Below are 18,498 nucleotides of genomic sequence, written 5' to 3' on the forward strand. Positions count from 1 at the left end.
AATCAATAGTTTTTATACATCTTATACTTTTCCTTTCAACTTACATGATGCTGCTTAGGAAAACAAAAGATTTATTTATTTCATTTTCGTGTTCGAAGGATATTTCGATTCGAATCTAAAATAATTAAAAGTTTTTAAAATATAATTATTAAAAATTATTAAAAAAATAATTAAAAATTTTAATTCTGGGTTTAATTAAAAAAGTGAAATTTAACTAAGATTTCTAGAAATCAATCAGTAAAATTTCAAATATCAATAATATTAATTTTTAATTTTTAAATCTGAACGAATGCTTTAAAACCTCAAATCTCCTATTGGTATAATCAGTGAATGAGTGAGTGAGCGCCACCAAGGAAGACCACTGACCTGGCCTTAGCCTCACAGTGTGATATCTTCCTGGCAGAAACCATCTACTCTCTGCTCCACCCTGCTCCGGGAACGCAGCCGAATAGACGGCTAAGAGCCTCATAAAGTCTACATGTAAGCTTGGAAGTTGTTGTACGGGGAAAGAGTATCCTGTTAGGAACTACTTAAAATTAAGCAAAGAAGCAATCAAAAGACTGTTAAGAATCGCTGTTAGAATAGACAGAAACTTGTGTTAGATAAAGTAAAGATAGGAGGACACTGCCTGAAAATTTAACTGCCGTGGATTTTCTGGACTTGCTAAATGTCTACATGCGGGTGCTAATCCTGACACAATTGTCATATATTTATATTTATGGGGCTTTTGTAAAGTCGTTGGTTAAATGGTGCGATTCTCATAACGGAAACTTTGAAGCACAGGCAACCTCCAGTCTGACCGCAAACTTACGTTTCTTCTATACATTGCAAAACCGTTTGTCAGACCAGTTGGGATGGTGTTATTTTAAATAACATGATTCTGCACCATCTAATTTTCTTAGTGTAGCGCATGATCAGGCAGTTTCTCATAAAAATTGACTCTATTAACTCAAATAAAGTTCACGGTGGGCACCAACTCGGGCTTAAAAAAAACCAACACTTTTGGCTTAACTCAAAAGATAATGAATAAGTGAAAAGTAATGAAGTTAAGTACAGCCTAGCGGTTGCACAGGTTATTTAACTATCCCGCAAGCTGGCTCTGATGGGAAACGTCGGCGTAAACAATTCTAACGGCAAGAATAGCTGAACGCCACAGAACTCTAATCCTAAAAAAGCAAGGTTAGCAACGTGGCTTTCAGACAATCAAAACACGCTCTGATTTTACCTTACTTTACGTCTTTTCTTCTACCTAATTTGAATACACGTGAGCTATTCAGTTTGCATTCTGGCAAGAAAGAGTGAGTTGAAAGCTAGAATGATAAGAAAGCTGCTTAAATGCAAAATAACTTTTAAGTAAGTTAAATAAATCCTCACAACCTATAAAAGTCAGAAACTCACATGATAAAAACTAACTGCGTCGTAGTTTAAAAGTACGAGTATTTACAAAAGCACTACAAGTTACGAAAAGGAATTAAAAAATTTCCTGTTGAAGCATAAGTAATCAGAAAACGTTAGTTTTAGGAATCCTGTTCTGGAATATCGTCAACAATCAACAATTGTCCATTAACAAATTTCTTTATACAAAAAGAAAACTTCATTTAGGGTGCACTGCAGACCTGTATTAATGTGTAATTTATTGAAATCTTCAATATTTCCGTTTTGGGAAGATCATTCACTCTTAAGGAAATCTTAATGTTTACTAATTTTAACTGAAACTAGCGAACAAGCCCGTCAAATGAGTGGGCTGCAGCCAAAGCAAAGATTGTAAGTTCTGTGTTTACCGCTGAAAAGCAAATGTATAAAAACATTTCAATATGAATGAAATCGGCTCATTCTTTCCAAGCAACGACCAATTAGTAAATAATTTTTTTGTTGCCAAACCAGGAAAAAACTTTTGACACTTCAGGTTAATACGTATGACGTCATGATTTAAATTTAATGTAATAAAACAACATTTTTCTCAATATCAATAAAATACTACGTAGCAATAACATATCATGTCATTTACTCTAACCCGTAACAAAAAAGTTGCCAACAGCAGCTATTTATTTAAAATGCTGGCATTAACGAAACATTTCCGACGTACAATGACGTCACATGCAATCGCATGCTTTCTTCAACATCAGAATATGACCTTATGTAATAATAATATGTTTAATGTGTGGTAATGCTATTTGTATTAGCCTAAAGTGATGGTAGCCCAGAAAGGCTATTAATCTAAAACGGCATTTTGTGGTGTTTTACTACAGACGGCGAATCAGTTCTTAAATTGTTGCCGCCAAATATTACCGCCCCGTGTTATATTTAAAGAGATTAAATAATGAAGAATATGCATGAATGTATGCATGTTTCTAGCATTGTGAAAAAACGACAGTACTTAGAGCCATCAAATTTTGAATAACGTAATCCTCCACTTGGAAACTTGGAAAGCCGAATTTTGAATTTCAATTTTGTTTTATTATTTCTTTCATATTTTGTAAAACTTTAGCGAATCTTTTATTAACAATCTCAGCCAATTCAAAGCGAGCAATCGCAACATAGATCGGTCGTGAATCATATATCAAGTGTTTGATTATTACAAGGCACACTTGAATTATTTGTCTACCGGAAGGGATAGCTCCATAGAAAATTTTCTGGGGTAAATTGATTCGTATTTACTCTACATAATATGAAAGCTCCCGAAATTTCATTTAGAGGACTCGTTTAAAGGTACACTCCTAACGAACGTCATAGCTGAGTGGATAAGACAGCTGAACGCTGGCAGTTTGCATTGGGGCTGGTTCTCAGAAAACGGTCTAATGATAATTGCGCAGATATTTCCAGGTATCGAACCAATTTCCGTAGGAGATTTCTCCATTAAGGCATCTCATCCTTTTCGAGCTTCGCCGTAATCGATTAAGAAACCAACTAAATTTTATTATTTTAAGAGAGGAAACTTTCTGCAGTGTCTGAATTAATTTAACCATGAGTATTATGATATTAGGAAAAATATTAATTCTATATGAATGTATCTAATGAAGCATGAAAATATATTTTGGATGTAGAATGTCGTTTGTTACTTACGAATGGCCCTCGCATCATAATTTGAAGACCGCTATTTTAATTAATTATCAATTTTAATTAATTATAACTGTGTTTTTATAAATTATAATTTATGCGTTGTCTATGAAATGCTGTATGATACTTACGTTACGTATGTTGTATAACTACATACATGGAACACCAAATAAACCTGGCACGTAATTAAATTTAGCAGCATATATTGTAGTTGAAGTGATAGTTCTAAAAAAAATGATTCCTTTGTTGATCTCGTAATAGTTTTCTTTCCTTTCCCTTTAGCGAATGTACGCTCTTATTTAATTTACTTTCTTAACTATGGTCCTTGATCCAACATTTAATCTTATTTAGTTTCCATTTTACAGCCAACTAGAAAAAGAGATCTGATGTGGACACCACGTGACTTCTTTTTCCGGCTATTAAAATATATACATTTTTTGCTACACTTCATTTTATCTTATTTCCTCAAATTCTTGTAACTTCCCTCAAGGCAAGGTGAAAAATGACATCAAAAAATGCAAATTTTGAAATTAAATATCCCGATCAGATTTTATCGTATGGCAATCAAAATTTTGTATTTTTAATTTTCATGACGAGTATAAAACTTTCCCTGATATGCGTATAGGAACCTGGAGAATGCATTAAAAGTAAATTTCGTTATTTGTCCAAAACTTTTTTATTTTTAATTTCAAATTGCCGAAACGTAAATATTTTCGTATTTTAAAAGAATTCTTTTATTGGAAATATATGTCTACGACCAACGTTTATGAAAATAACGGCCGTGTAAGGACTTTTAAGTCGGCTAAGGGGAGTGGGTAGCCTATATATATATATACATACTATATACGCATATATACACACTCGTGTGCAAAATTACGAGAATTTCCGATTACGTCGAATTTTTGAAAACCTAATCTACAGTTTTTAAGGAAATTTGGCATGAATATACATTTATAACAAAGAACGAAAATGAGTCTAATATGGGGTATGGTCTCTCTACAGCAAGACAGGTCGCTAAGTGTGACGATATACTGGACAGGAGGCAGTTGAGGAGCAGGAGTGCAGTTTCTGCAGGATGCTTTTCGAAGGGTAATAGCGATATGAAATTGTTCTGCAAATGCAACCCAGACATGCTGTATATTGCTTGGTCAGGAGATCTGGCTGGCCAATACATGGGGCGAATATCCTGCGTTTCCAAATAATCGTCCACCAGCTGAGACCTATGTGGACGTGCGTTGTCATCCATTAATAGAAACCCAGGACCAACTGAGCCCTAAAAATTTAAACATATCTCGAAAAAAAATTCAACAAATTCTCCCGTCTGAACGCATAGCAGTCAGGAAGCCTTTGTCAAACACATGCAGGGGTGTGCGGCCGCCCACGTGATGCCTGCCCAAACCATTACCCCTCCATCACCGTACTGTGCCTTTTTCTTGATGAGAGAGGGATGGTATCGTGCTCCAGGTTTTTCTAGATACAGGTACGCGGATAATCAGTGTCCAGGCTGAATCTCGACTCATGTAAAATGCACGGTGCTCCGTTGAAATCTGGTTTAAGGTGCACGTTGTCTGTACTATGCTAAACGCGCTCTAGTGCGCGCTGCAGTGAGCGGGCAACAAACAGCGGGTCTTCTCAAAGCATATAGTTCCATTTCATGAAGCCTTCAGGCAATGTAGACCGTGAAACTCGTGTTCCAGAGAAATATACAGCTCAGACAGTATACACCTGAGAGCTGTGAAACTGTAGCAATCCTGTGTCACCGCACTGAAAGTGCCAAATAACGATCCTCATTCATCATTGTGGATCTTGTTCGACCTTGTCTAGGTTTTCTCGATATGGATTTAGTGTTCTGAACCTGTTCAGTGCCTAAACCTATGCGCACATAAAATGCACTAGGGCATTTTTTGTTAATACACGCACTAAAATGTGGGTTTGTGAGTGTCTCGAAATAAAATCAGTATAAAATTTTAAATAACACTGTAAAATATCAATGCAAAATGTTCATATATACACAGGGGAGCTGTAAAATAGACGTTTTCGTGTACGTGTATCCTCGGTCTTTAAAGCTACACATGCGCATGGAATGCACCCGGGTAATTCATGTGTGAATATATGCATCAGCGTAGAATTTATATGTATTGTTGCATGCGTACGGGTTCGTAATAAATTGAATACACAAGTCCGATGAAAAATGAATAAAATTTATTATTATCAAGACAAATAAAACAAAATGCTTAAATTTCATCATAGGTATTAGTAAAATATTGCAATATCTCACAGTAATTTATATTTTAAACTGCTAAAACGTTCAATAAAACTTAATTCAAAACAGAGAATTGTAATCCGATTTCGCCACGAATTCGCTACAATCATTAACAACTGAATTGTAAAACAACTAAATTAAGATGTTTTCCTCCAACTTTTATAAGCTTTTTTAAATGCACGAAAACATTCACGTATTTTCTCGATTTTTCTGGATAGCAAGTGTACAGTTACGAGATATCTATTTATTAAATGCGCGTGCTTCTGCTTTGTTAATTTTTCGGCGTAGCTTTCTCTTCAAATAAGTCTCATGTCGTAAACCGTAACAGTATTGGTTTAGATGGTTTGTGTTTAGATGACGCTGTGGACACTATCCTGTTCTGGGTTTGATTCCTGTCCTTGCTTGGAGATCCTTTCTGCTGTTCGTTCTCCCACTGCGGCAGATGTCATGTCGAACAGAACAATCTAATGTATTATATATTGATAGATATCTATGAAGCTTAACTAGATATTCGAAAACGTTTATCTCCGATTTAGATCAGCGGGTCTCAAGCTTTTGACTACCGCGTACCATCTAAACAAAAACTGAAAAGTTTAATGTACACTAAAGTAGAACATTTTACAATGATTATTTTTAAATTTCTCAACAAAAATATTAAAAAAATGTATTTTGCCTTTTTGCGCAACCTATCGGCTATTTGTATTAAATATGCACACATTAAAAAATATTGATTACTATTAAATTAAAAAAATTAAACTATAATTGAAATTACTGATAATTATAATTATTATTATTGATAATTAGAATGGTAACCAATTTTTTAATTATCAAAATTTAAGTTATTCTAAAATTTCTAAAATTTAGTATGAATTTTAGTGTGAGAATTAGTTAATTATGTTTAGAATTTTAGTGTGAAATTTGGGGTTATTTAAGAGAGATCAGTTTCTTTACGTCTGGTCTTATTTTACTTAGCTTTAACTGTAAATTATCATCCACTTTTAATTTTTTTTCTGTATTTATTTTTCAAAGTAAAACATAGATGAAAATCCTTGTTCACACAAATAGGTTGTGTAAAAAGGCAATGAAAATTTGATAGATTTATTTAAAAAATTCTTTTTTCCCGTTTCAGCCAAAAGTTAATGTTATTTTTGAAATCTTCATTTCCAGTCTGATCACAGGAAATTTCTATCATTTGTTCTTTTCCTTCAGGATATTTTTTAATTTAATTGTTAAAAATACTTTCTTTATTTGCGTACCACCTATTTTTCTCTTGCGTACCACAGGTTGAGAATCGCTGGTTTAGATGATATAGTGAAGGGAGCGAGGCATTCGTCCAAGAAACCACACATTGTAACAAAGAGCTTCAGGGCGAAGCCAGACTCCATGAATATTATGAATGAACCACATCGTGCATGTACTAAAAATAGCATGATAGTGAATTAATGTAAACAACAGTATCAAAGCAATTATAAAAGCTGTTACAAATATTACTTAGAGGTATTCATTTTACGCATCAAAAATTTCAAGCGAAAGCTATCCAGATTTTAGACGGCCCACCAGCGGCCGAGCGGTAAAGTCGCTGAACGCTGGTAGTTCGGTCCGAGGTTCGAATCCTGCGAACAGGCTGGCTGCATGGCGCTTCCGTGGTTTTCCCCATGTGTAACGTGTATACGAGCCAATTTTCCTTAGAAAGTTCTCCATGAAGGCATTCCTCCCCTTAGGCAGATAGCCCTAGTGTGCTTTGCCATAATTAAATAAACCAAACCAAACCAGGTCTTAGACATTGTATGATGATTCTAGTTAAGACAACCTGATGTCTGGGCCGGAAACCTACATGATGCTGAAAACGAAGAAGTGGTGGTGTATTTAATTATGGCAAAGCACACTAGGGCTATCTGCCTAAGAGGAGGGATGCCTTTCGTGGAGGACTTTCTAAGGGAAACTGGCTCGTATACACGTTACACATGGGGAAAACCACGAAAACACCCATGCAGCCAGCCCGTTCGCGGGATTCGAACCTCGGACCGAACTACCAGTGTTCAGCGACTTTACCGCTCGGCTGAAAACGAAGAAGAAATAGACAAATTAAATTGCTCCTCTATTTGTGCTAAGAATGAGAAGGAATAAGAACATTTTGCCAGCTACTCGGTTTTTTTTTATTTAGTTTAAATATTGCCCAAGATTAAGCTTTTTGTCTTCTGAAACAATGTAAATAAACTCAATTATACATAAATATTAAGCAAAATATTGCTTAAAATTTGCATATGCTTTAAATACTAACAAAAAGCTATATGTATATGTATGTATATTAAAAAATAGTATTTTAAATATAATGGAAATGCATTGTTTTCATTACATTAATCGAATTTTATAACTTATAGGCATTCTATGTAAACGTTTTCAAATTATTACACATGTAAAAATCATGAAAGCTGTAAGGATAATATAAACTAATGTACTTAAGGCTATTATGAAAAATTTAACGTTTAAATGAGTTTAAAAAAACAGTAAATTTTCAGTGAACATTTCTCATTACACTCAGTTTTATCAAAGAGGAGTTATATTAGAGCTAAACTGCTTTTTAAAATTCAGGAATAAAAGCAAGCAATCTTCAAGACGATAAAACAAATAATTTTAGAAAAATGTGTGCCAACATGATAAAAACAGCATTTTGATAAAACTGCATGAAAGTAAAAACATGCAGATGCCTCATAAAAATGCTTTGTTAATATTTTCAAGCCTATTATGCTTAATTTTAAAACATTTCAGTTGAAAGTTCAGTTTTCAGAAATTGTTAATATATCATATTTGATTTTTAGTTCATGTTTATTGTAACTTACTAATTATTTTTATTATAGATTAATTATTTTGTTAGTTATTACTGTTTCCAAAAAATGTTTGTTATTTTGACAGATCCTGCTCAGACAAACTTTTCTACAAGAATGATCTTAAAACTTTTTGCATATACCACAAAATATCATATTAATATTTTTCATCCTCATAAATATTTTAGCTGGAAACTTGAGCATCGTTTGCTTAAACATTTTGGAATATCTTTCAAACTGAGTGTAGCTATCAGTTGACGGTTCAGACTTTTGTAATCGAGTACAGGTTTTCTCAGAGACACTTATAATATAATAAACAAATTCACATTTCAAAGTTTTCACTACTTTCATATTGCTTATTAATTAAGAATCATTTATTAATTATTTCATATAGCTCATTAAAACATATTATTGTTTCAAGAATTCCAATATTCAGTTGAAAGACAAACAAACACAGCTTCCTACGAACAAGCGTTCCTGTGAACCACTATTGAAACTGTCCTTTGGACAAATGTTTGCGATCTAATAAAACCAGGAATTGCAGAAGTAGGATTCACCGTCTTCAATAGGCTTACAATGCAACCACAATACGTATATGAACTAACAGGGTATGGGCTGCGTTAAAAGTTTTCTTGTGCTGAGGGTTTGCAAAAACAAACAGAACATAAAGTCTCGCAGTCTTGCATATTTCTTTACGTTGATGAAGTGGGACCTGTACCTGTTTGCCCTTGAACTCGATTGAGCTCATGACAGGGTTTACGCCAAACATAAGATTGTTCCTTTGCTAATTTTAAGTAGGTAAAAGCATGAGCATCACAATAGAATGTAGACTATTGTGTCGAAAAGCCAAGCCGTAGAGTGTTTGCAAGTGAAGTATTTTTGGTATCGGTTTAGCGACCACTATCATATACATTTTTTTTTTCCCATCCGCAGGTTATTTATTTTTTATTTCATTTTGCAATCTTTTGAGTCATGTACCCGATCTCGTCTGCCAAATGGGCAATAGAAATCCTATTTTCCATCGTTGATAACTTCCCCGTATACCTTTAGTCTCATTAATTTGATGGAAACATCTTGAATCACCATTGGAAGGATAATTTATGTTTCGTACTAGAGTTTCCTTCTAAATTCTTGAAAATACTAGAACGCATTAATTTCCATACAGCTTCGAAGTATCCATCAAAATGTTTCTCAAATGCATACGCTGTGTATTTAGCAATTTTAATATACTGAAATGGTATTTTTAAAACCATTCATTTTTTAAAAACTCTTCCGTAAAAGACATGGCGCACGAAATATTTTTCAACGATCTGTACCTTCTCGTTTGGCATATGCAATCAGATATTACTATGAGATCATATAGTAATATTTGATGGATCATGAGTAATAACGTTTTCTGAAGGAAACCATTTACGTAGAATCGTAAACTATCTACCCCTTCAATCATTTCAGGAGATAATAAATTATCCCAGCTTTAAGATTTTGAAGAATAAGGTGGAGATCTACATAATTTATCATTGCATTTGCTAATTAAACACACTGAATAAGCTCAACGTAGAATTATACCAGGAAAGATTTTTAATATGGAAAAGTTACTTTACATGAGCTATGTCTGCAATGTGTGTGTAAGAATATCAAACATGTGTAAAGTTCTTTCTCATATTCATATTTTACCAAATATCAAATGTTTCATTTTTGCCCAAAAAAACTGAACATTTGATATTTAATTAAAATATCAAATGTTCAGTTTTTTTAAACTGAACATTTGATATTTAATTAAAATATCAAATGTTCAGTTTTTTTTGGCAAAAATGAAACATTTGATATTTGGTAAAATATGAATATGAGAAAGAACTTTGCATTTTGTAGAGAAGTTCTATAAAAGAGCATATTCTTTCTAAATAAATAACCCTTATATATGAGTTCACTTCAGTATTACGTTATCTTCAACAGGAAAACGATACATAGTTTAGACAATCTATTCTCGATTATCCGGCTAATGCCAGGGAAATAGGTCACGGATAATTGAAACACATAAGATAATTCAAACTATGAATTTTCATGCATTTTATATGTGCTTATTTCTTAAAACAATCACCAATTGTACTTTGTTTTTTAATGCTTGTCGACTTTCACTGCATGTTTTTCAAAGTGCTATTTGATCACTGTATTCGAATACCCTTTGATCAACGAAATGCAACAGAGTGTTATCAGAAGTTATTGCTGTCTCGGGATTAATGTTATTGTCAGTATATTCTTCCACTGTGTTTCCAGTATCATTCTCTATCTCATCTGTTCTTGTGACATTTGAAACGATATCCGCATTCACTCAAGCATCGAAAGCCTGGCTCATCGAAACATTCCTCAATATCTTCCCAATCCACATTTTCGAAGAATTTTGCAATTAACATTTTTTGTCATACAACTGCTGTTATTGCCTCGACTTCTTTACAATCAGATAAATCTCCAATTTCTATGTTAGGAAATATCTCTGTCTATAATCGAAATTTCGCGTGTTTGTTTTGCACACACTCTCATGTATGGCTTTCAGTGTGTGTGCAATAAAGCGCAAACCGGATATTCCGCACTCGGATAATCGAGAGTACGCTGTACCTCCATTTTCTTTTGCTGATATTCTTTAATGGCATAAATATTTCCAATGAAATTACATTTGCTACACATATTTAGCCGCATCATTTTCATAAGTTTGTATTTATTTTAAAATCTCAGTTACAATAAACATATATGCAGATGCTTGAAAAGATTTCAAAACAAAAGAGCTTTTGGAAGTTTGGTCATATATTTTTTGCTCAAATTTGAGAAAAGAATCAAATAAAAGAAGATCTCTGAGAAGGGCATTTATGGTGGCATGACGTCTTTCAGTAAATATATACAAAATTTTAATTCTTTTACAGGCCCTTTAAAAGAAAAATTCCAATTAGTAATTTTATCTTTCTCGTACCAAAGACTTTTAATGAGAAAATGGTCCGTGAAGAGCAAAATATTCGCCTAACAATTATGAAAATTATATGAGCTACGCACTTTTTCTCTCTCTAAGAAGAGGGTAACCGAAAAAGTCAGTTTTATAGTCACATAAAATTTAATTACTTTAGATATAAAAATTTTGAATTTTATCATTTCTGAAAAAGAGAATTTAAGGCCCTTGTTTTGGTATGATTGTTTTTCTAAGCTTAACAGTGTGCTTTAGGAATTCGCACTGGAAAACTTATATCCCTTGCATGCTTTGCCATATCCTAATCCCTTCAATTATTTTCGCGCTTTAAAAATTTCGGAATATTACAGAATTCTACATTTGTCGTGTTTGCATAATTTCGGTAATATTTTAAGACAAAAATAATTCTATACTAACGAGCATATTATGTAACTTGAGTTTATTTTAATATTGTTCATAATCGGGTCATTTGCATTTTCTTCTTGCACAGTAATATAGTAAGAATGGGAAGCAGTACATATAACGGATAAGCAAATATAATATCATGGCAGGCAGTTTTAAAAAAGAAGCTTAGGATGTGAATATTAATAAAAAATTAAGGACTTGAAACTAAAAAATGATTAGAACGATTCTTTTGTTATTTTTCGTATCCTCGAACATATTCTTGACAATTTCTCGATGTTTGCAATTAATATTCATAAAACTATTAATGCAAATTGGCGGATAAATCTGACCAACAAAGTTATTATGATTTCATACGGGTTTTATTTTTATTCTTTTTAATATTAAAAAACAGCTTCTTTTCCATATATTGAAAGTCTTTCATGATAAAATATATGTGTGTAAATAACTTCTTCGTTTACCGGAAGTTCTGTTTTTCTGTATTTTAACGGAATATTCATTTTTAAAGGGCGTAGCTTAGATCTTCATCTGTTTTTAAAGGAATCTTCGAAGTTATTTTGCCGTTTATCAACCTCATTCGATTTTTCAAATAACATTTGCTTTGAATATAATTCTTTTTGTAACTCTTTATTCGTTCAATTTATATATTTTAATTTTCAGCATTTCCAACGAAATTTAAATCCTGAGTGTTATAGATACTCATTTTCAATGAAAAAATATGATAAAATACTCATTTTCAATGAAAATCATTTTTATTCATGTACAAAGTCTTATATCTGATGCAGTTACGCGGTTGTACTGTAACTGGAAACAACTATTTAAATCCTGCAGACCCTACTAGACTTCTAGTAAGTCACATATTAGTCTTAAACAAACCACAATCTCTGAAGAAGATTAAAATAACATTTTTATTTAGTCTCAAACTGAAAAGAAATGACACTGCTTGTGCTACAACGAACTTTCGCCACTTTGCGAGTATTTAAATTAATATAATAGAAACTTGAATTTCAAACGTAGATAACGTAGTCGGAGGCTGCACATAAAGTACTCTAATCAAGCTTGACTCATAATTTTGCCGAAGAGTATTTTAGAACATCTGCTAGCAAGACGCTAAAGCCGAATACAAATTTAAATAGAGTTGACAACAGTTAAGTAACAGCAAGACGCGGCTGCCAGAGGCTCTCGATGAAACACTCAAAACGTAAATACACAACAAAAACCTAGAGGAATACGGAAAAAAAGTTACAGTAAAAGCTTAAATCATAATAATTGGCTACTTAAAATAAAATACCTTACACAGTTTTAAAAACACGAGTTAGGTTCACATTTAAATACAAATTTCTTTATTAACCCCAGTCCCTATTGAAGGCAAGTATCCTCCAAATTGGTAAACTTCGGATCCCCACTAGAACATTTCTTACTTACCAAATACCCTGATGCTTTAAACGCAGCTGAGATCATAACTTGAAAAAAACATTTTTTAAATTTATGCTCCAAAACTGAATCTTATTTTCCCCAATTTGTTCATAAAAGTAACCTATCAAAGTATGGGTACTTGTTTTAATTAAGTTTTCACTTTGTCTACTTTTATTAAAATAGAAAAGTTAAGGATTTTGGCATTTCTGTGATAAAGAAAATGAGACATGGTGAGAAAATTTCATATTTCAAGTCTTTTTTCAGAGATAACAAATATTATTTAAATATTATTTGTTGCCTCTGAAAAAAAGAGCAAGCATTTGCATTCAAGCAAACAAAATTGTTTAGTTTTAAACAACAAATAGTTTTAAACTAAACAATTTTATTTGCTTGAATGAAGTGGTAGCTGAAAGCATGTTCTTTCCTTAGACCAGAGTTTCTTAAAGTGGGTCGCGACCACCATGGGTTCGCAGGACTTGCAGCAGGGGTGGCCAAACATTTTAGTAGTTTTGATATTTCTTTAACTTATTATAATAATTTTACAGTTACCAAATATTTTTACTCAGGGCATCTGAAAATAGATAAAGACAATACAGACAAAGAAAAACCGAAAGCGTTTCGACGCATTCTCATTATAAAATAAACATTCATTTTACTTGCTTTGCACCTGACGCTGTCATTTCGTCTTTTATTTATTTAAAATTTTCATATTGTTGTCTTAAAATTAGAAATTAAAGTTAATGACCTAAAACTGCAATAGTATATTACAGTACAAGTGAAAAAATTGACAGTTTCACTCACGTGTGTGTCTGATTAACTCAATGCTTATGGGGTCCCCCAAAATTTTCGTAAGTATTATGGCGTCCTGGGGTCGCGAAAAAAATCTCAGTGATAAAAAGGGGTCGCGTCTGAAAAAGGTTTAAGAAGCCCTGCCTTAGACTATTCTACTGTTTTGTAAGCTAGAGTTATAAAAAATCACTTTACTCTAAATAGTTATTTTTTATCATGAAGAAGGAATGCTCATATTAATTGCCACAAAAATAAAATAAATGATAAATGCCATAACCGTTTTTCCGACCTCTAGCTTTTCTCTTTCTTAATATAACTGCAAAATTACTATTATAAATGGTGCTTTTACATAAGAATTTTTTTTCAGTACGTGTGAGCAGTCGCAACAGCAGTGGAGGTAGTAGTCCTGACACTCGATCTTGTGAAAGTAGTCGATCGGCAAGAAACAAGCCAAAAGGTGACATCCGAAAGGGACATAATAGTAAGTTCATCTTTTTAACCTCCCACCAACATATATACACAGGTAAAATATGTAATGTTTTCGTTCGAAAAATTTGATAGTGGGCTTTCAGTGAATCAGCACGAAGTAGAGTGCCGACAGCACATTTTTACTGTTTTTACAATGATATCTATCTGTTTGTACGTCTCTCTGCCTGTCTGAGGTTGGCGAGTTTTTCTTCCGTAATAGCTGCTATACGAAACTTCCAACAATTATTTTTTCTATGTTTTAACTTTTCTGCATTCAAAGTTAAAAGAGTTAATTAGATTTTGAGTAAAACTGGGCAACCAGAAGTCGTTTATTAATTGAATCCAATAACAGTTTTTAATGGGCAGTTTAAATTGGTATTGATTTAAAGCACAAAAAATTTTAATGAAAAAATTATTGCATTAAAATATATTAGTGTGCAAACTTAAGTGAATTTGCAAATTATGTCTGCTTTTACAAAAGGTATTGAATTAAAGCTGCTAATTATGTCGCCGAAGAATTATACAAATATTCAGAGTCGAATACGTAAGTGTGCAAGTGCGTGTCTGCGGAGCTGTGATTGTGGAGAGCATATGAACGTAAGAGGGGTTTTCGGCAATTTGTGTGCTCGTAGTTCTTCACAACATTTCGCCGCGTTCTTGGAAGAGTTTGGTAAGTTTTATAAGGTATCAGGTAAAATGAGTAGAGACGAACGTTATGCATGATGGAATGAATGGAAAATTGTTTGTAGATGATTGGAATTAGGCCAATCACAAGCGCAGGTGGCTACAGACACCAATGTAATGCCCAGATTCGCCTGCAATTCATGGAAGCTGTTTCAGGACACTGGATTCATATCAAGAAGACCTAGATTAGGTCGAACAAGATCCACAACGACGAATGTTATTCGGACTACGTTATTTCGCACTGTCAACTCGGTGAAAACAGGACTGCTACAGCTTCCCAGCTCTTACGTGAGCTGTATACTGCCATATTTATTAAAATAAAAGATAAACAACATGAAATATAAGTATTCCTTCAGTATACTTCAATAAACAATTAAAATTTTAATGCGGACCTTGTCCCTCCATCGCTCTGCTTAATATCCCAATATCAGGGGTATAATTTGTGACTTTCAATTTTACACGTGATTCTGCAATTAAATCTCTCGGGCAATGACATTTAGCAATTCCAAATAGCTGTCGATTCATCGTTACAATTATCTTCAAGATTTTTTTCGTTATTCCGTAAATTTTGCATTTCATAATTCTTTATATGTTAGTTTAATAAGTTCTATTACAAAATTATAAGGTTTCATCCACTCAAAAATTGTGAAATCGGTTGGGATTATTAATGGGTCTGTTAAACCTGGTTTGATTAAGAAGCCAAATATAGGCATAAAAGTCTTTGCGTCTTTTGGAAAATTCCTCCTAAAGTGCTTCGACATAGGTTTGAAGTTCATCTTTGTCTACGGTCGATGTATTTGCAAGCGCTTTAACATTTGGGAAGTATTTGAAAATACTGGTATTAATATCACAAGAAAATGTATTTAATTTTGTAGCAAAGACTTTCTAATATTCAAAATGTTCGCTGTTTAGGCATTTCCTTGCAATCCTTAGTTTATTCAGATGTTTAGTTATATCAATCAGAAGCATCAATTTGCATAATCATTCTTTATCGTCCGATTTGGGGAAATATTTTTTTCTTTTCATTTAAAGAAAAACTTTAATGTGTTCCATGCGTAACACAAACTTATTCAAGACATTACCCCGACTAAGCCAGCGGGACATGGCTGTATAAGGGGACATCCACATATTCACTTTCCATTTCATCTAAAAGAGATTAAAATAGTCTGTGTACCGGTGAAGGACGGGACACTATGAAAGTAACTATTTTAACAACAGTGTTGATTACAGAAATTAACCGCTGTGACGAAATTTTGGTAACTAAACTCTCCTGATGTATTATGCAATGAAAGTTCGATACTTTATATCCAATATGATTTTCAAATCTTCTTTCCTTGCCAACTATTGCAAGAGTGCTATCAGTAGTTGAACAAAATATTTTATTCATATTAATGTTTTGACTTTCAAAATAATTTATAAATAAAGAAAGAATATCATGTTCTCTAGTTGTCCCAGCAGAGGAATCGAGCTGCGTAATTCTACATCAACTCGATCGTTATCATAATATCCTGCCACTTACTGCAAGGCACGCAGCATCATTCACATCGGTATTTTCATCAAGAATAACTCTAAATGCAACAGTTTCGTGTAATCCAGAATTATGTTTTGTTGCTATATTTCCTGCCATTAAAGTTATTCGTCTTTCAATAAGTTCGCGCAGAAACCGGTCTTTCTTGAATTCGGGATAATATTGTTTGTAGATTTGGTAAATCTTGAACAATATTTTAACACTTTTTAAAATATTTTGCTTTATATATTCGCCATCTGTGAAAGATTTGCCTTTGACAGCTACACAATGAGCCATTACGAAACTGCCTTCAGTCGCTTCGGTTCCAGTTGTTTGACAAAAAAAAAAAAAAAAAAAAAAAAAAAGGAACTTGTTTCATATATCCAGTAACAGCTCTTTTTATAACTTTACATTTCTGATCAGAATTCAGCAATGGGGATTGATGGTTCAGTTTAAAAACGTTTTTGTATACTTTAGGTGTGACATACTACAGTTTCGCGACATACACACATACAGCACGATCCTTTTTCTGTACGAATCCATATTCATTCGTCCAAGAGTCTAGAAAACTCCGAACATCAAGCATTCATTTTTAGTGGCCATTTGATTAAATATGTAGAATTGGATTGTCACAATAATTAAACAAATAAGATACAAGTTTTCACAATAAAACTAAGAAAGTGTCCTAAAGTTAAAAGTAACCTACAGCGGACGACCTTCATCAAACTAATTTCTACTTTTGACTGAAATCATACGCCATACTCATGTATCAGCGCGACGAACCGAACCAAGGAGAAATAATCCGTGAGGCGTGTGGTGGGACGGCGCAGAGAGGAGAGACAGGGCGATTTATCTTTATTTGATAATTTTGTAGAGGGGTGCAGAGTGCCACTGAGAATGGTACCTCGCACCAAATCTGCCCCACGTACCATAGCATGCCGACGCTTGCTCTACACTTTATTGAAGAATACATACATTGCAAAATATATTTACTTTTATGTTTTATTTTTGCATTAAAAATATTAAGAAATGATTTATTCCTACTTACCTATTCTTAAAAATTGCGCTAACCACATATCAAGATACCTTTGGTTATAGTTGAAGCTTTTATTTGAACTGAATTTTGTTTAATGTATCAAAAAGCAATATATTCGTATTAAAATTTTAGAAACAAAACTTTTAACAGGTAAAATGAATAACTGTATAGTAAAACATCCTATTTGTTATTTAATAAGTATATTTCCATTTTCCCCGATCAGTAACTGCTTTAAGATGTAGAGACATGAGGATTTTTAGGAGCAGGCAAGATGAAAAATTAGCAGTCGCCTTCGCCGGGAATCGAACTACGGACCTCTGGAATACCGGCCCAGCGTGCAGAAACACTACACCACAAAGGCACGCTAGGAAGGCGGGAGAAATACCTTATATACTCCCCCTTTTAAAAGGGCGACTGGGGTTTTAGGGTACCCAATCGCCAAATCCTGGGTGTGGAGAATCCTCATCCAACACCCTTTTAGTTCGGGCGCCACTGTAGAGACATTAGGTATTTTTTGGAAGCAGGAGAATTGAAAAATTAGCAAACACCTTCGCCGGGAACCGAACCGCCGACCTCTGGAATACCGGTCCAGTTTGCAGAGCCACTACACCACGAAGGCACGCTAGGAAGGTGGTAGAAATATCTCATAAAGTGGCTGATGCTTCATGGTATGTTAAATGTGATCCATTATAGACCTTTCTCTTTATTGGAGTAACAAATTATATTTTATTTATAAACGATCAACCGGAAGTGGTACTTTACTTTAAAGCTAGTTGCTATTTAAACCTGGATTTGGCGGGAAGTCATGTTCTGGTCACATCAGACTTTTTTAATCATAAAATAATACAGAAGTAATTTTTAAAAATAATTGTTATGTTTTACTTTGTAAAAGTACAGCATCACATGGAAAGAAAATAGGAAATTTGATATCATATTACTTAGATTAATTACAGAAACTGAAAAGTGGATTGAAAGTACAACAATTCGTAAAACATTTTTATGTGTTAAATATTTTAAGTGCTGAGGAAGCTGTTGCTCCTTGAACTTAAAAACAAGTGCTGTTTAAAATTAAATATTTCTTCGTGAAATGAGGAAAAA

General features: G+C 33.4%; 1 protein-coding gene across 1 annotated transcript in view; it reads left to right on the top strand.

Moving 5' to 3' along the window:
- LOC118186078 (uncharacterized) overlaps positions 1–18,498 on the top strand; it is an 87,897-nt gene that overhangs the window by 28,883 nt on the left and 40,516 nt on the right. Inside the window, exon 3 of the mRNA XM_085808754.1 lies at positions 14,073–14,186. Within this exon, the coding sequence (XP_085664880.1) occupies positions 14,073–14,186 (114 nt within the window). The remainder of the gene's footprint in view (positions 1–14,072; positions 14,187–18,498) is intronic.

The sequence above is a fragment of the Stegodyphus dumicola genome, chromosome X2 (assembly GCF_044657685.1).
Source record: "Stegodyphus dumicola isolate Sdum_Otavi_A_Nest chromosome X2, ASM4465768v1".
NCBI lineage: Eukaryota > Metazoa > Arthropoda > Arachnida > Araneae > Eresidae > Stegodyphus > Stegodyphus dumicola.